Genomic DNA, 20,483 nt, shown 5'->3' on the forward strand with positions numbered 1-20,483 from the left:
AAGGGAAAGGTAATGACAAATTCTCAGGTTTCAAAGCAGCCTGTACCTAAGAGTGATTGGCATCCTTGCTCTTAGCCCTCGGGTCTACAAATGCTGCCACTTAGAGAAGCCTTTGGGCTAAGTACAGAGTGTGATACATTTATTCAATTCTAATTTGTTATTGTTGAATATAAAAAGAGACAAACTGAGCGTGTCAGGGTGTCAACTGTACCCAGGGGTGAATGAGTGCAAATGGGCACCATGATAATGAAAGGCAAGAAAGGAGTCCAGAGGGGCCACACTTAAAGTGGTCTTACACTAGCAAGAGTCAGCCTATATGGTCACCATGGGGTACAGGTGCAGTGTTGTCGGGGAGTATGGAAGGAGCCTGGCATTGTGCCAGCCTTGACAGCGGAGCAGCTTATCAAGGGAATACAGAACCCATCCCGGGACCTGGCTCATTAAATAGAAGTTGATGCTAATGGATGCAATTTATTTAGAGACCAGGAGGTGGCAGCCCTACAGAAACAGATGATTGTAGGGGATGAGAACAAACAAGCGGTACACATGGGGTATTTATGACCGTCCAGGGGTCTGCTCATTGGCTGGGATACTGTGTGCTTGCCCTGCTCTCATGTCCTTATATGGAAAACTAAACCTCGTGTGGCAGCATTACATCCAAAAAGAGCAAACTATTGGGCCAGTGAATAATTTTAGGCAATGAATGTGGTGCAAATGCTGTATACTCACGTATCATGGTGGTTACATTATAAGAGTTCAAAAACTATTAAACCAAAAATCATACATTTCTTAATGTTCACGATGTGGTAAAAGCTAAACGCTCTAAACAGTGCGAGCAGTGTATACACCTCGCATCTCCAAGCGACTACAGCAAAGTTCACTTTCCGTCTGAGTTCCTGGGATTGTCCAAACTTTACAGCACAAATCACTGGAACCTCGCAGCACTTGAACCCTGGTTTGACTTTCACCTGAAAACTATGACATGGGAGAACCTTCAAACTCCACTCAAAGAGGAGCAGAGCAGGATCAAAAAACCCCAATCTGTGAAAAGTGTAAAGCAGTTTGTAAGCCACTATCCTACCAGAGCCAAAACTTAAAAAATACACATGCATTATTAAGTTCAGGCTTGTGGAAGCACTGGCACTTTTTAGGTACCCACCCTTGAGGCCGTGCCAGTTATGAACACACCTGCTCACACAGGGCCAGGGTCATCAAGAGTGAACAACACATTTACTTCTAATGGTCCTTCTAAAAGTGCCGACTCCAAGAGGTTAGTATATTTTATAGTTTGGGTGGCCTAGCACTGAGGAAGTGGCATTAACCACTGCACCATAGTCCTGGTTTTAAATTGTGGCCTGGACACTCTGTCGAGTCTGCATGTGCACCATCCTGAGTAATGTCAAAACCGCATGGATTGAGATACTTTGAATTTTACTTTTGTTTTTTCTTCTTCTTTATAAAGTGCTCTGTATCTTTGCTTTTTGAATGGTGCCATGGACCAATGGGAGGTACTGTAGTACAATGGCCAGCACTTGTTTCTCGCAGCCTCTGAATATACTGGCCACTGTCTTTGTGGAGTTTGCATGTTTTCCTCACTATCAAGCAGTGTGGTAGAGGGGCATTTACAAATCAATTGGATGTTACTTTGGAGAAACTGGGCAAATAGGATTGGTGCCCTTATTGGGCTGATTGGCCTGTTTTCATCCAAACTCTTCTACAGGTATAAGGTGTGCATGGATATGTTTCTTGTAAACAGAAGTAGACATCACAACATTTTCTTCTGGTATATCTCACTACACCCGTTTCAGCAAAACTTAACTATAATACTTCTTGTGTTTAGGTAATCAGCCAACCATCCAAAAGTGACACTGAGCCTTAAACTTATCAACTAATTATACTGCTACCATGAAAATGGCATGGTTTGGTTTAAGGGAGACCAGAAGATGGAACCAAAAAGAAAGCCACAGACATGCCAAAGTCATAACAAGAAAGATAAGTCAACCAGGCATCTGAGGACACCACTTCTGCCTCTACTTCTCTCTTCCTCCTGTTTGCTTTTAGTGGGGCGACACCTGCGCCCACAGCCACTGTAGCTTAGCATTGGCAGTCAGGATTTATTGCGATTTCACAAACCCTTCAGTTTTACTGTGCTTTCTCTTTGCATTTCAGACCTCACTGTAAACCGCAAACGTGATCATGTCTCATTTTTCCCATCCAAGACATTGCCTCTTCTTCAGTCATCCGTCTACCCTGTCGCTCAGTACTGCTGCCAGTCACTTTGTTTGCCTAAAGCCACATTGAAGCACAATGCTTGTACATTAGCATAATATTAATAAACATCAACAAAAATGTAATGACAAATAAAAAAGCATGGGTCAGCTATTTTTTTCTGTAACGCCACCCAATTTCAGTCAAATCAGTCACAGTAGTTTTGAGATATGGGAGTATTTACTTTTTGTATTTGTGGGGTTTTATCCCCAGATATTGATAAAACGTTTTTTCTTAGTGTGTAACGACTGACTTAAAGGATCAATCCTGCCAAATTTCAGCTTTTTAACTAACAGGGACATAGTGTTTCTATTAATGAGTGAGCGAGTCAGTCAGTCACCTTTGTATCAGAGATATAATTTATATCCTGTATTGATTAGGAGTTATTGGTAAAATATTGGTAAATGTGGCCTGAGATTTAACAAGATATTTCAAATACAAAATTAAAATAAAAATAAACAGAATGCCCAGTTACCATCCTGTTTATTTTTTTTAATCTGCAGTACACAGCTTTATGGCTCCCATGCAATTTCCTTTACTAATTCAATTCAATTCTTTATTGTCATGTGTACAAGTACCGTTTACAATGAAATGCTTGCTTGCATGAGCCCCCGCAGACAGAGAACATAGACAAAAAAACACACAATAAATAAATGAATATAAATAAGTAAATAAATTAAACCAGAATACGAGGAATAAATAGAGACAGTGGCAGATGTACATGTGCAGGTAGCAGTGGAGTCTTATTAAGAACAAATGTGAAGATACTTTGCTGCCTTTAGATTCACATACAAAGCCAAGAACCAAAATAAACAGAATTCAATTTAAAATTTTGCAGAAAGGAGGGTTAAAAACCTGGAGGGCATCACATTAAAAGAGAATTCTAATCCACATTCAATGTTTGGTTTTGGCTTTGCAATTAAACCTTTTATTTTACAGAAGCAGCAAAACACTTGAGTCTTACTGCTTCTGTGTGGCCGTCCTCTCCACTGTAAATGCTGAATGTTTGTTTCCGTTCACTTTTCTCTCTTGTTTCTAACACGGATTTTGTTGGCAGATCTTCCTATTGTAGATATTATGATAGATAATAGTTGTAGTATTACGTTAATGATGCCACTGTGGTTGTATTTTGCTTGGACGTTTGTGAGAGGCAGTGCCATTTTATGAACTATTTTTGTTGTTGTGAGAAGCGACACCCATTGCTAGCCACGTTGATTGGCCATGAGGCAGTGGTTGACATCATTGTGCAACCAGTATCACAGTTGGCAATGTACATTGATCCATGCACACATGTTGGAATTTCCAAATAAAAACCATGTTAGTAAGAGCCAGAGCATTCAAGAAGAAAAACTAAAATAAAACAAGTTTCAGTTAGATAATGACTTTTGTATCTTCTATATATTTTGGTTAAACTTTCTGAACTTTGCCAGCCTAATGACATCTTAAACTGTCTTGCCCATGGCATTTATTAAAACCATACAAACCCTATCAGACTCGTCTGTTTCATGTCATTATTTTGCAATAATGTCTTAATAGAGTCAGAATTATAGAATTATGAATTATTATAATTATCTACAAGAAAACGTCTGAAATTTGCTCCTAATTGCTATGCCACCAACTCAATGGAAAAAGATACTGCCAAAAGAAAAGTCTGGTATTGAAACATCAATTTCAGAAAAAAAACACTGCATACTGGCCATTGGGCCAAATCTGTGTGAACATTTAGAGACTGCGATGAAGAAGGAAGTTGTTTTGCAATGAGAGACGTCATCTTCACGATCAAACAGATGACATTAGATTTGTGACCATGGCTGAGATGATGTTATTTTGGATTAATATAGGCAGTGCTGTCAATATTAAAAATCAGAAAACTTACAATCAGAAATACTTGGGTGGTACAGGCTGGGGTCTGCTTTATTGAGTATTGTAAGGATGTCAATACTGAAGGACGTAATAGGAGGAAATGTCAAAGAGACCCTAAGATGGTTAGATAAACACACAATGACAACACTAATGCAAAAAGAATTGGCAAAAGCACAGTAAACCATGTAATTATACAAGATAACGTGGAGGTAAATGCCTACTATCAGAGAGACAGAAAGAGAGACCACAGATAGCAGGAAAAATGAGCGAAGATTTAAGACTATGGTAACCTTCTAAAGTTGAGGTTGGGAGAACCAAGACCAGGCCAGTGATTACTCTCCACCATATTAGATGGCGGCCTGCAATACCCAGCCATGGGGTGTTTTTATTTCATACAGGAGTCAACCTCAGGTACTGCCTAACAGCCTTTCTAATGGCTACACTGTACGGCCAAAGGTTTGTGGACACCTGACCATCACACCTCTATGAGCTTCTAAATTTCCCCATGGGATTATTTTATCTAATCTAATCATCAGGCATCACATTCCAAAACCATGGATCAATATGGAACTGGTGCCCAGTTTGTGGCTGTAACAGCCTCCACTCTTCTGGGAAGGTTTTCCATAAGATTTTGGAGTGTGGATGTGGGCATTTCTGACCAAAAATATGACCACAGCATTTGTGAGGTACTGATGTTGGACGAGAAGACCCTTCTCACAATAGGCCTACCAATTCATTATAAAGGTGCCCAATAGGGCTGAGGTCTGGGCTCTGTGTAAGCCACAGCAGTGATATTTTCACAACGAGAACTAGAACTAAAAATGTTGTTTTTTGTTTTACAAGAATGAGAACTGAAATTAAGGCAAACTGAGAAACTAAAACTAAATCAAAATTAGTGATATATAAATGAACTAAAACGAGAGCGAAAATTGAGTAAAAACGAAAAAAACGGCAATAGCATTTTCTTTCAGTCTGGTTCAGTCGTGCACAGGGGATGTTTGTAGGTCGCCCTGAGTGTTCAGTTACGTTGCACTGTTCACTATGTGGTGCTGTTGTAATTTGGGCTTACTAGAGTCATGCGGCACAACTTCCTTAAAGGACCGTTGTTTGTTTGTTGAGAACATTTGGCTCGTCAGGTTGAAGCAGTAAGCACATGTGGTTGATGATGGCGAGTTTTGCACAGATGTTTGCGCAAGTAGAAAGTGAGAAAATAACATGTGGAAATACTTTAATTACAGTGCAGATGATAATAAAAGCAAATGTAGCATGCGAGAAGAAGAAAAGAGTCTCGGAGTTTCAGTGCAGGACCAGCTGGATCAGAACTTAGTGGAAGTCCAGCACTTCTCTGGCACCATGACTGAGGTCAGGGACCATCATGAAAAGAAAAAAAAAAGAATAATGATAACATAAAATAAATATGTCCACCGGTCTGTGCTATGAATTTGTTTTCTGTATTATTCCAATAACTTTGATAATTTTTATAGTCAAAATCACTGAATTGGCGCATTTCCTGTTCAAATACAGGGGAGAAACACGAGGTACAACAGCAATGAGACAAGCCTCACCTCGGACTGTGCTCTCCATCACACACTGGGTTGATTGGCGCATACCTGTTGCTGTCTCTTTGTATGTCGCCAATATAATGTTTGCAGACACGTTTATTATACACCCTGACTTTCCACAGTCTGGCTAATATCTTTAATGAATGTGTGTGACATGTTTAGTCTTGCTGATCAGACATAAAACCGCAGTGAAGAGGCACAAAGTGAGGCAGACAGTACTGTGTTACCCTGAGGGGGGCGCATGTGAGCCCAACAGGTGCCCGTTGCTGCTGTTCTTCTACGCAGAGGCGCCAATAAGTTAGCGATATCAGAAAGTCAAGTGCACTGCAGCGGTCCGTTGGTTTTTATTTTTTGTTCCAACTGACTGCCAAAATGCAAGATTAAGATTTTTAAAACTAAAGGAAAATAAGGAAGACTTTTACAAGAAAGTGATGGAGATTTTCGTGGAGAAGGATAGGCGCATGGACTTCATTTACAACTAAAAGTAAGACCATAAATGGTTTTCAATTTTATAAAAAAATGGGATCAGGCTAAGAAAAAAAAAATCCAATATTTAAAAACTAAATTTTGACCTTAAATAAAATTAGGGTTTTCTTGTTATCCTTTTGTTGGACAGTCTGTATTAAATTTATTAAAGCATCAGAATCAAAAGCTTTTAAAAACAACTAAATATTTCAATTAAGGTCAAAATTGAAATCCGTGTTTTTTGTTCATGACTCTATACTTTTATTTGTATTGAATGAGCGGGAATTGTGGAAATGCAACAGCAAATTTAGAACACACGGAGGGTGAGGAGCACATACGCTTTCTCCACTCTCTCTCTCACCACTATAAATGTAACATTCTTTCTTAGCCAAATATGTGCCTTACTTATCTGTGTGTAAAGAATGCGGATGAGATATGAAACATAACCAGTAGTCAATGTGAATGCTGCCAGTTGAATAGTGAATAAGCGACTCTTTGGGTTCATATATTTGTAACTCTGACTCTGAAGGAGGCAGCATCGCTACCACTGCGCCACAGTACCGCCAGAGCAGCAACAGGCCATGGAATTAAATAACAGGTTTAAGTACCACCAAGAATCATTTTCTGATTAAGACACTTGCTGGAGTGAATTGGTTGCAGTTCGAGGTCCCAACTTAGCTGGTCATTGGTTGCCTCACTTCACATTTTTGCACAGTAGCACTCCAGGACCAAAGATGGATACCCCTGCCCTAGAGGCTACCATTTCACAATAACAGCAGCTACAGTGGACAGGGGCAGACCTAGCAGAACAGATATGTCATGTACTGACTTGTGGTAAAGGTGACATCCTATGACGGCGCCACATTTAATGTAATTGATCCCTTCAGTATGATCCATTCTACTGCCAACATTTGTCAATGATGACTGCATGGCAATTGCAGGATTTTATGCAACTGTTAACAATGGGTGCAGCTCAAATGCAGGAACCCTTTAATTTGGAGGGGTGTGCACACCCTTTTGGCCATGTAGTGTATATGGGTTAGACCAGCCACAGGGGATGCACAAACCAGTGTGTTTCCTCGTGTCGGTCCCAAGCCCATCAGGTAGGGCATCCGATGTAAAATTTTGCCAAATCAATATGTGGACAGATGATCTGCTGTGGCAACCCCTAATGGAGGCAGCCGAAAGAAGAAGAAGTGTTTATGGGTTAGAAGTGCAAAGAATCTGAGCAGCACTTCACTCATTCAATACTTGTACCTTCTCCCTATGTAACTCAATATTAGATCTATTTGGGAGGTGTCCCAGTACCCTAGGTCCTCAAGTTGCCTCTGACGTAATTGAGAGTCAGTAAAGAGATGAGAAGAAAAATTATCTCACTGTGTGAGGTATAGGAGGTGGAAGAATGCAAAGGAAATAGGGATGGTATGGAAAAAGGGAGAGCCTGGTAAAGAGGGTGGCAGTTGGTATCACCTTACTGGACAGACAGGAGGTCAAGGTTATCTGAGAAGGCCAAAGGGGCAGCAGGCTGATTGTATTGCATAGCTCTTCTTTATGTATATTATTGCCTAATCTGTGGAATAGCAGATAATCACTTTTGATATTCTGGAGGTGTCCTGGGAGATGTCAAAAGCCTGGTATTGCCTGTTACTGTATGGATCTCTTTTTAACTTGTCATAAAGAAACACTTTTCTTTGGATGCTATATTAGGGAGACAGTGTCACAGTATCCTCAAAGTTTTACCTGTGTACTTTATGTAATGTACCCCATAGTCACCATAGTGGTCTTCAGTTATTGAGAAGATAACGGTTTATTGTGCCTCAATAATTACCTTTTAAAGCTTTACACAAGATAGCATCCCCAACTGCCACTTGGCTTTCACCATTTACCTTAAGTGAGGTGCTTTGTTTTATTTTGTCTCCCCTTCATATCCACACTTACCTTTCAAAGCCTCATTGATATATTGGTGATGATAGTGTAGCCGAAGTTTATCCTCAATCTTCTCATTTTCCACATCAATACCATTAGCCATTATATAGACAGGTACATTTTCATATTTGGATTTCACCCAATTAAGGACCTTTCGGAGCCCCCATGGTACCACTGCCATGTTTTTGGGGGACTTTAGCCACGTAGTATCAGACAAATAGATCACCTCTGTGATGTCATTGGACCTGACTTTCTCATTTTTCACCTCAGAGACCAGTGCTGTGGTGTAGTGACTCAGTGCAAAAAAGTCAAATGATTTGTGCACAAGTTGTTTCTCCTCTTTGGTGAAAAATGGCAAACGATGATTATATAGATCTAGATGGTTTCTCTGTTTAACCCAATCCCTCATAACAGTGGGATAGTCACCACTGCCAAAAATGGGCTCTGAAAACCAACCAAGTAAGAACTCAAGTACTCTTGTGGCAGGTTCACCGTCATTCCTAGTGAAGGGGTAGGCCGACTCTATCCAGTTTGCATGCAGTGTTATGGATATCTTCCCATTCTGTTCTTCTCGAAAGTCCTTGTCATAAACGTGCCAAGCCAACGCATGGGCCTTCAAGAGAGTGTGACCCATGTCAAAGGATCTGTCCCTCACGTTTGGCTCATTCAGAGTAATCCAAAACTTGACAAGATCTCCCAGCTTTTGGAAGCAGAGCCTTGCATAGTCTGCAAATGGCTGCACGTTGTTAATGCCCAGCCACCCAGGGTCACTGTCAGTCCAATGCCAAAGGGTCACTATGGGAGTCACATTAGCTCTCAGAAGTTCACTTATAAAGCACCGGTAATACCTGAAGAGAGTTGAATTTGCCTGTGACAGATTCCCATTGGGGACAAGGGCAGTCCAGTTGAGAAGGAAATTAAAATGTGTGACATGCATCCTCCTCACTTGGGAAACCTGCTGTTTAATGGCATCATAGTCGCTGCAGTGCGGCTTGCGCATTGGGGCTGTCACACCGTCTACTTTCTTGAGAAGCATGGTGCTGGTGTTCTCCCAGATATAAACATTTGGGTCATTAAATTGAGAACGGGCAAAATCAACCTGTAGAATGAAGAACAATTACCAAAAAGTCAAAATTATTGAACCAAATATGACTTTGAAGCTTAATTTCAATGATAATTTACATTAAAGAAATGACAAGTGCAAACTTTCAGAAACAAATGTTTGTCATTTTTAACATGACTCATGATTTCATTTTTCTTTCAAATTCTAGTGGGTGAAAATAAAAGGAACATAAATGTAAAGAGCTGCTACTGCTCCATTTCACAGTTCCTGACCACCTCAGTGCCTTCTGTTATTTCGTTTTAATTAAAATATTGTATGGTTAGCAATAAAATGGTTAAATACACTCTTAAGGTAGAATGTGCTTTCTTGTACACAGTAGTGTATTAGTATAAGTGGCTTGGTACATCCAAAAGAATATGAAGCTCAGAAATGTAGCACTTAATTTGCCACTTTTTCAGTCACTAAAGTATCATCCATTCATCTATGGAATCTTTTTAACTCTTAGAGGGATGAATATTGTTTCTCCAAAAAACACAGTTTTCTGAAAAGCACACAAAGAAATGTTTTCACACAAAAATCAACATAAAACGTCCGTTGCTCCGTGCTGTGGCAGCCAGTTCACTAGAAACATGCAGCAGGCTGACTGCCAGGCTGTCTTCAAGTGGCGGGGTGCTGGGGCAGAGGACACAGTGCATCACAATCTGGTTTGTAGCTTTTGTCATTGTAAGTGGCAGTCCTCCCGGGCAATCGTCACCATAGTCACGTCACTTATACAAACCTGTTCAGCACCACAATTAGCTAATGCTGGTACCTCACATTCGTTTTCGATCACTTGTATCAAAATTGGAGTCTGACAAGTCAGAGTCCAATTCAGTGATAATATGCAAAATGTCGTCCTCAAAGTATTATGTTTTATGCATTCACTTTGATCTCTCGCCAGATGTAATCAACAACAATATTTATTTATATAGCACATTTTCATACAAACAAAGTAGCTCAAAGTATTTTACAAGATGAAATAAAAAGGAAGTTAATATAAAACACAAACAAACACAATTAGGCAATAATATTATACAGTATGTAACAAAGAAAAGGTAAGGTCAGATGGCCAGGAGGACAGAAAACAAAAAAAAAAAACAAAATTCCTGTTAGGCTAGAGAAACAACAAAATCTGCAGGGGTTCCAAGGCCAAAGGTTCTTACAGCCCCCACTGGGCCTAACCAAGATGTTCTAAATCAGTTGTCGTGGTTTTCAGGATTCACATGGAAGAATTTGATGATGATGGTCATGTGGACATCTGGGACGCCCGCCATTCAATCCATAAATGCGGGGGGTAGCATGGTGCCTTGATCAGGTGGTGGTGGCACAGATCACCACCATAGAAGAACCAGAAAAGACAGCAGAGAATAGTAGTGATTAGTATGGAATTGCAGAACCCAAAAGAAAATGATAATTCAGTGCTCCTGTAGTCTAATAGGGATACAACTAAAATGTAGCTAAGAAAAAGCCATTTTAAAATAATGGGGTTTTAGCAGTTTTTTGTTAATTGATGTACAGTATTAGCCTGGTGAATTTCTATTAGTAAAGTATTCCATATTTTAGGTGCATAACAGCAATAGGCCACCTCACCACTTCTTTTCATGTTGGCTCCTGGAATTATAAGCAGGCCTTCATTTGAAGATCTGAAGTTACGAAGGGAACAGACATTCCATAATATAGGATGGAGTGAGATTTAAGGCTTTGTAAACCATCAGTAGTATTTTAAAGTTAACTCTAAATGACATGGGTAATGATGCTAAGACTGATGAAATGTGCTCAGATTTTCTTTTTCTAGTTAAGATTCTTGCTGCTGCTTTCTGCACTAACTATACCTGATTGATGTCTTTCTTAGGTCGTCCTATAAGGAGAGCATTACAGTAATCTAGTCGACTGAAAACAGAAGCGTGAACTAATTTTTCCACATCTTGTAAAGTTATAAGAGGTCTAACTTTAGCAATATTCCTTAAGTTGAAAAAATGCAGTCCTAATAATTTAATCAATATGTGATTTAAAATTTAGTTCAGAGTCCATAGTTACCCCTAAATTCTTTACCCCTAACTTGACTTTTAAGCATAAGGGATCAAGGTTATTTCTAATACCCTCACTATATCCATTTTTGCCAATCACTAAATTTTCTTTTTTCTTCTTATTTAGTTTGAGAAAGTTACTGGTCATCCATTCAGAAATACAAGTAAGACACGTGATCAAAGGGCCAAGAGCATCAGGGTCATCCGGCACCATCAATAAATACAGCTGTATGTCATCTGCATACTGTAGCTGTGGTAGCTCACCTTGTGGTTTGAGATCATTTGATCTAAGGGAAGCATTTAAATCGAAACGAGCAGAGCACCAAGAATAGAACCTTGTGGTACAACACATAAAATCTCATGTTTCTCTGGTGTACAATCACCACAACTAAAAAAGAATTTTCTACCTGTTAAGTAAGACTGAATCCAATTTAAGATGTTGCCGGAGAGGCCCACCCATTGTCTAAGGCAATTTATAAGAATCTTGTGATCAATGGTGTCAAATGCTGCATTCAAGTCTAAGAGAACAAGAACAGATATATGGCTTCTGTCCACATTAACCCAGCAAGTCATTTACTACTTTAACCAGTGCAGTTTCTGTTCTGTGATTTCTTCTAAAACCTGACTGAAACTTGTCAAGAAATTTAGATTATTTTTCTTGAGCAGGGGTCTGACAACTACAGTCTTAAGACAGTCAGGCAAGACCCCCATATCTAATGATGAGTTCATCATGTCAACTATACTATCAATGTATAATGTAAAATACCAATGCCATTATTGCCATTGTTTCCTACTCGCTACTCTCGTGAGCGCAGGGAATCTCGGTCAAATCAATGAAACTAACTTTCCTTGTAGTAAAAAGAATCCAACTAAAACATAACGGAAGGTTTTGTTACTGTTTACAGTTGATTACCACCATCAACCACTCATTTCGACTTCTTACCACCATCAACCCCTCATTTTGACAAAAGTCGACATCCACCCTGAAAGAGTTAATTCAGCTGAGTATTGTGAGAATTTAATCCTATGTTGGAACGACTGGATGTAAGGCTGGCTGCTGGAGGTGCCAGTCCATCAAAGTGCAAACCATGCTCTGTCAAGGCTGGGAAAGTCGAGAACAAAAGATGAATCGGACCAGGAAACAAGCAGGAAGTACTGTTGCCAATATACAGCAGAGCCATTGCCAGAAAATACTAAAAAATCAGTCATCAAAGAAAAATATGAAAACCAAAAATGTTATCAAAAGACACACTGAAAGCACAAAAAAGTTGATTTAGACAACAGAAAGATTCACCTCAGTAGCCACAATCTTGGACACCATAAGGTCCAGAGTGCCAGCTTTTATATCTTTCAGGGGTGCAACCAACTGTTTTCAAGGCATATGAGATACCTGTTTTTGGCCACCCTTTCTGCATGCATTTGATAAGGTAAAATATTCATAGGAGTCAAAAACTATACATACAGACATGGGCGCCAACTTGACATAAACGTTGAGGGATGTGGAGGGGGCAAAAAATTATAGGCTACACCACAGACAATAATTCAAAATTTTGTGGATTTTTTTTATGATGGTGCCATAGCAGTAGCAGCCTGTTACAGCAACTCCATTGTGCCTTCTTATTTTAGTTACTTTGTTATGTGTGTTTTTATTTACTGAAGTAATATTATTGGCAAAACTATAGTATTGGGACTATATACAGTATATATATATATATATATATATAGCCGCCATGCGGCTTTGTTTACAGTCAGGCTCAGCTGCTTGTGCTGCGGAGAGCATCACTGCCTGCGGACCAGAGACCCATCATTCCGTCGGAGGTTCGAAAGCCTTTCAGGGGTAGCAGAGCTGGACCAAAGTGACAGGGGAAAAAAGAGATGCTGCAAACCCTCAGTACCATCTGTGGTAATGGGTAATGTAAGATCTGTCACAAACAAAATGGATGCATTAACAGTGTTAACAAAGAGTCAGAGGGACTATTGGCAAAGTAGTTTTATGTGCTTGTTTTGTCTTTGTAGAGTAATATTTTGCTCTACTTTCCCCTTTTGTATTATTAATATGTAGCCTTTGTCAGAATGCCTCAAATATCCCAGACATGTCACTATTTATAAGGTATTATAGTATATAACTTCTCCACGCCTTCCCTCCTACATCTATAACCTCAGGCAATTAGGTGTAGTAAAAGACAAGCAGGAGTTAAGTTACAATTTAAATAATGTATTATTGATAATACAGTGGAACCTCGTTTTGCGAGCATATATTGTTCTGGAAACGTGCTCGCAGTCCAAAGCACTCATATATTAAAGTGAATTTCTCCATAAGAAATAATGGAAACTCAGATGATTCGTTCCACAACCCAAAACTATTCACATAAAAATGATTAATACAAAATATAAAGTAAAAATACATAAAACAAATTAACCTGCACTTTACCTTTGACAAGAATCATGGCTGGTGTGAGTGAGTTTCTAAACTCTTGTGGGATTCCACCCAACGGGACGACACACGAAAGAGCGTCCCAAAGCAATCGCAGTCTCCCAGCGCTGTAACAGTTCGCCATAAAAGCGAATCCGAAAAGATTGCGGACATGCTATAATGGGTGATACAAGGAACATTATAAATGCGCAGGGCACAGTACTACTTGGCCACGACCCTGCCTGACTGCTGTGTTTGTGTATAGGAGAGTGGCAGATCCTGCTACAATAAATAACCGTGCTGTTGCTGTTTCAAGCTGAATAGAGCTGGTGTTGCTAAAGTACCGAGACTCAGCTTCGTGTTTTGGGGTGCAAGACAAGGACTCGCACGTCACAGCACACACGCGCACACACACACACACACAGTCACAATGCTGTAGTAAACAGTATACGCTCGTATGGATGTTGACTATATGAGTGAGGCACGCCGACTGAAATGGAGAATAGGAGATAATTGCCCACAACCCTGCAGCGAGAGAGATGAACCATCAGCTTAGTTGTGATCACTTGATGCTCAGCAGACAAAGCGTATACATACTACTCATACTGCAAGACCTCGCTCGTTTATCAAGTCAAAATTTATTAAAAATTTTAGCTCGTCTTGAAAAACACTCATAAACCAAGTTACTCGCAAACCGAGGTTCCACTGTATTCATAAATAATAACAATATGCTATGCAAAGTACATTTTAACATTGGCAACCATACAACCTGATAAAATGGTGATATGTAGTTTCAGGTGGCACACAGACTTGTTAGTTACTTAAAATGTCTCTAGTTAAGGCATCATTTTGTTGTCTGCTTTCTTCAGAACAGGCCGCATGCCTGTCTCAATATGGCTGCCGAGCTGTGCGCTTTATTGTGTTGTCTTTTTCAGTTCATGGTGTGAGATGGTAATTCAGCAGTTTGGTAAAAGAGAGAGTGGGGTTAAGCAAGCAAATTTATAGATTCTCTATCCAACCCCTAGAGCCAATAGGACGTCATGGTACTTAAAGGCTTCTGATAAAAGCCAGTCCCAAACAGCCATACTTCAGACCAATGGGAGAACAGAACATCTTCACACCTGACAAACCCACAAAACCATTTGCTGAGGTAAAGCTTGGCAGTTGGGCAACCTGGCTTTGTGTGGGGGTGAACTGAGAGAGAGACTCTAGCAGAGAAACAACTCTGTCGTAAAATTCACTTTCCTGACTTAGTTTTGCCTAAGTTACAAATAAAGACATACAAAATATTTATCAACTTATATGCAAAATTTCACATCACAACAGTACTTAACAAAGAAGTGGTTACATGAACTGATTCCTGATACTAAATGTTAACATTGAGGGCTTCCATGTACTTACAGCTGACCGAAATAACAGACAGTGGGGGAAAACAGGATGGGGAGGGTGGTCTGGTGATCTTTGTGAACTGTAAGTGGTGTCACCAAAATCATATGACTTTAAACGAGCATCTGGGTTGTCCAGACATTGAGCTATTAGCAGTCGGCATGTCTGCCCAGAGAGTTTTCTCACATTGTTGTGATAGTAGTGTACGTTCTGCCGTCAGCTGCTGCTATCTCTGCATGTAAAACAATTCACAGTGTGGTGGGGGGAGTACAGACTTGCCATCCACAAGTCCTGTTTGTTTTTTTCTGGGGATTTTAATCATGCCAACCTTTTGGGCATCCTGCCCACTTTCAGGCAGTATATCAGCTGTCCCACCAGGAATAATAAGACTGATTTACCGTATAGTGATGTCAGTGATGCATATTGCTCCATAGCATTACCCAAATTTGGAAACTCTGATCCCATTATGGTTCACTTGAGGCCTCTGTATAAGCCGTTGTTACTGAGGCAACCTGTTGTCACCAAGACGGTAAAGAAGTGGTCAATGGAGGCTGTGAATGAGCTGAAGGATTGTTTTAGAACAGCTACCTGGGATATTCTTTGTGAACTCCATGCTGAGGAGATTGACAATGTCACGGACTGTATACCTGATTATGTAAATTTCTGTGTGGGCAATATTGTGCCATCTAATACTGCGCATTGCTTTGCAAACAGCAAACCCTGGGTCATAGGTGACCTAAAGGACCTGTTAAAGGAAAAGAAGAGGGCCTTTAAGGATGGTGGTTGGGACCATCTGAGGACTGTGCAGAGGGAACTAAAGTTTAGAATTAAGGAGGGCAAAGAGCACTATAGAATGAAGATGGAGAGCAATCTTCAGGAGGGTAAGGTTAAAGAGGTTTGGAATGGGATGGGGACGGTGACAAAGTAAAAACTGCCCTGACGTCAGCAAGATGAATGAACTTAGAGGAGGGCAAATGAGTTGAACGCCTTCTTTAATAGGTTTAATGGGAGAGCACTTGCAAATACCCTTTCTCTGTGTCCTTCACAATTGCCAGATAACTACCTCCTCCCATTGTCTCACATCTCAACCCCAAATCTACAGTTTATTATTACAGATGAAGTGAGAACAAAATTTGCATGCAGGAAAAGTGGCAGGCCCTGATGGAGTCAGTGCCAAAGTACTAAAGGCCTGTACTGATGAGATTTGTGGTGTCTTGTAACACATACAGTATACAATGTCAGCTTGAGACTACAGAATTCTTGCCAAAAATCAAGAATCCCAAAGAACTGAATGATTATAGATCTGTGACACTGACTTCACACCTGATAAAAACAATGGAGAGGCTGGTTCTTGGTCACTTTAAAACATGGTTGGACCCCCTACAGTTTGCATATCGTCAGCATGTGGAAGAGGAAGATGTTGTAGTTTATCTGCTGCACAGAACCAACTCTCTCCTGGAGAGGGCTGGGAGTACGAGAGTCCTATTCTTTTTACTTTTCTAGCACCTTTAATACCATCCAGCCTCACTTATTGAGGTTCAAGTTGTGTGGAGCACAGGCTGAAACTGCCCTGATCTGACTTACAGGCCACAGTACTTGAGGTTAGGGAACTGTGTGTTGGAGAAAGCGATTAGCTGCATGGGTGCACTACAGGGGACTGTCCTTGCTCCATTCTTTTTCACTTTTATTACCTCAGATTTCAGGTATGATTCCAAGACACAGCACCTTCAAAAGTTGTTGGATGTATTAGTGAAGGGAAGGAGGAAGAATGCAGAAACCTGGTGAGTAGCTTTGTGGAATGGTGTCATCACAACCATCTCCAGCTAAACCCCAAGAAAACAACGGAGCTTGTGGTGGCCTTTCAGAAGAAGAAGTCTTCTCTAGCTCCTGTCATCAGCCAGAGTGAGGAAATCGAGATAGTTAAAAACTACAAGTACCTGGATGTTTACCTGTATGATAAGCTGGGTCTGGAGCAGAATGTGGATATTCTTTTTACAAGAAGGACCAGAGACAACTCTATTTTTTGAGGAGGCCGAGGTCATTTGGTGTGAGAGCCCTGCTGCTGAGGACTTTCTGTGAGTCTGTGGTGTTAAGTGCCATATTTTATGCTGTGGTGTATTAGGGCAGCAGTATCACAGCCAAGGATACTAACATACTGAACAAGACCATCAGAAAGGCGAGGTGAGTCCTCAGGGTGAAACTGGAGACTGTGGTGGTGATAGCAGAGAGGAGAATGCTGGCAAAGGTGTTTTTAACTATGAAGATCCCCTCCCATCCACTCCATAAATTGCTGCAAGGCCAAAAGAGTGCAGTGAGCAGCAGACTACTCCTCCCCTGCTGCAGGAGGGAAACTTTTCACAGGTCAGTCTTCCTGCTGCTCTCAGACTATACAACTCTGGGCTTTAATTCATGGACCCTTTACTGGATTACTTCATGAATTATATGTATGGGATACCAGACTCTTATAATCATTGGTACTTTATCCATCACTAGACACTTTATACATGGTTACTGGTCATCCTATGTATCACATTTATTGCATATATTATAACACTTTGATACTACATTGTATGTATTACTATGGATTGGTAATACATCACTACTTTTGGTATTTTATGTTTTTTATTTATCTTGTCTGTTTCATCTTATATATTTTATTAGATGTTTTAGTTATTTAATCTATATGTGCTTATTTTAATTTTGCTGTGAGCTGCTGGAACACCCAAATTTCCCTTTGGGGATTAATAAATTCCTATCTTATCTTTACAGCAGCAATAGTAATAATTATCAAATTGATGTTGCACAGGAGATACAGATGTGTGAAAATAAACATAATCAATAAAGCAACCGGACTGCAACTTTCACTGTATTGCTAACGGCTGATTTTAATCCAAGGCGTAAGCATCTCTTAAAAAGGCTTACAGTAAAATGTGAATTAAAACTCTACAAAATATCATTCTCGTTCACCACCGTCATGACTTGATAGATTTTACTCTTCACACTAGGCACTGGAAAAATATTCTTTGATTTCATGCACTGACTGGATGGTGATATTATCTTATGTGCATACTTTGCCAAGGAAACAGTAAATGTGAATCATGTGTAAATACTTAAAATTATTATTACTAGCCGACACCTGCCGTAGTATATGGCGGTGTAAGAATAGGAACGGAAAACGGTAAGAAAGGAATTCAGAAATTAAGAAGAAATAAATACTTCTTGAAAGACGCAGTTGTGCATAAGTGTTTTGGTGGAGAAGTCAGATAATGAGTCGAAAGATATAACCCTAGAAAAAGCCACGTACAACTGACCGTGGCTGAAGACTGTTATCAGGTCTGTGCGCCGGTCTTTGGGTATCCGACAGTGCATGTAGAATTTCTGGCCAAGCAGGATTACATGTGAAAGTGATAAATAAATCAGGCTTTCCGAATTTACGTACTATGGCCATGGCATCCTGATAGTTTTGTTGCATGTATCTTGGACATCCTGGAAATGTGGACGGTAATATGATCATTTTGCCTACACGTACGTTGTTATTTTCAGTGTTTGCTTGCAGTGTGTCTGATAGTTCCATGCGCAGATCTTGTTGATGTAATCTAAAAATAGTTGAGACGCGCTCCCTCTGTTTTAACATACGCATCTACGACGTACTGTTGGAATAGTTTGCCGCTGGAGTGCAAAATACTAAATTTATTCCTCATTGCTAATCTGTACACGTAAAATTGGCATTGAGTAAGCCTTATTCGCTTGCCGGTGCTTTTATTAGGAACATGTTGTAAATCTTTGTGCCAGTCAATGTCTCCATAAGGGAATAAAAGTGGGTAAACCATAGGATCGCAATTCATATTGAGCGCGAAAATCTGTTTACAGGAGTTGCCTATGGGATAGATGCAAATGTCCTTTTCAGCAGGTGGTTCGCCATCTTCTCCGACGAAAATTGCTGCAACATCGGTGTGACATGTCAAGGCATTGTATCGTTGTAAATCCTGCCTAGGGTTTTCCTTGAAAACCATTCGTACAGATGCTGTTGGATTGGACTGAGCGATTTCATGCATGTGTTTGTATGATTAAGCAAAGGGGTTGATGGTTCTGAGCACAGAATCTAGCTGGAGAAGTAAATTTTCGCTGCAAGCAGAGTTTGCTTTATTTCGCAAGCGTACTTCAGTAGCTTGCGCTGTGTCAAAAACATACAACTGTCCATATCCTGGAGAGGTAGAATTGTTAGCGTATAGTGGAGAGATCTGGTGATAAATTTGTTAGTGTATTTTAAAACAGTATGGTCCGTGGCCAGAAGGTTGAGTTATCTGTGCACCCATGGAAGCAAACGCTAGAGAAGAGTTGTATTCTCAAATGTGTTCACGATAATTTTTAGCTTCTGATGTTTGCTGTGTAAGAAGCTGTTGTAAAGACACAGGTGGCTCCCGCAAAGGTGGTAAAGCTGCTTTACCATTGTGGTAGCACCTTGAGTACTTGTTGGATGTATTACGCTCAGCAGGCCAGTATAGTGCATGACAGTGTTTGCACTGCTGGTCTGGAGTCCCAATGTTGTACTCTTGAACGGGAAGACAGGAATGAGGTGAAGAAGTACCTGTGGTAACGGGAAGAGGATTCTGTGTATGTCTGCTGAGACTGCGTTGGTCTGGAAACGTTGCTTTGCAGATGTTGCATTGCAAGAGTTGTGAATAAGTTTTGTTGTGTTTGGTCAGACAATCCTGTGTAGTGAACTTCTTATTGCATTTCTGGCACTCATATGGTTTTTGGGAAGAATGCCTTTTATTTGTGTTTAGCAAGTGAGGTTTCAGTTTGAAAAGTTTTGTTGCAGGAATCGCACTGGAAGAATGTGTTACTGGAGTGGGAGTCAGGTAATTTTTCAGCGGAGTGAAATTTTGTGTTTGTGAAGATAGTTTTGCATTGTGAAACGTTTTGGGCAAGTGTGATACTGAAACAATTTGTCGTTGCAGTGAATTTTCTTGTGTTTGGCAAGGCTGGATTTTGTTTTGAAAGGTTTACTACAAATGTCGCAGAGGAAGGTTTTAACAGTAAACGAAACTGTAGTGTTTTGGGGAAGAGGAGAATGACTGAGGACTGATGTGTTGGTATTATCAGACTATGCCGCTGTGGAGACATGATCGGAATCGGTAGGAGGGCTTCATAGTGGCCATTGTCCAGTTGTCCTGAGTACAGAAGGTAAATGAAGAGAGTATTTCCAGAATTGTAAATGCAAGGCGTGATGTTGGGGTCGTGTTTGAAGTAAATGACAATGGTAGCATGGAGAATCTCTGAAAGAGCTTGAATTTCAGCTTCACCACCATAAACGCCAGATGTTGCCATGTATTGATAGTACTCCTGACTTGTTGTGATAACTCAATTTGCGTTGGAAAGAACAACAGGAAGAACGTCTCCAAATCTGTCCCAATGTGATGCAACGACATCTACTGCCCTCTGTCGTAGTGAGAGTGCATTGCCTTCAT

The 20,483-nt window shown here is 40.3% G+C and overlaps 1 protein-coding gene across 1 annotated transcript in view; it reads right to left on the bottom strand.

The window, feature by feature from the left end:
- kl (klotho) overlaps positions 1-20,483 on the bottom strand; it is a 105,720-nt gene that overhangs the window by 25,311 nt on the left and 59,926 nt on the right. Inside the window, exon 4 of the mRNA XM_028799314.2 lies at positions 8,097-9,183. Within this exon, the coding sequence (XP_028655147.1) occupies positions 8,097-9,183 (1,087 nt within the window). The remainder of the gene's footprint in view (positions 1-8,096; positions 9,184-20,483) is intronic.

This window comes from Erpetoichthys calabaricus, chromosome 4 (genome assembly GCF_900747795.2).
Source record: "Erpetoichthys calabaricus chromosome 4, fErpCal1.3, whole genome shotgun sequence".
In the NCBI taxonomy this organism is placed as follows: Eukaryota; Metazoa; Chordata; class Cladistia; order Polypteriformes; family Polypteridae; genus Erpetoichthys; species Erpetoichthys calabaricus.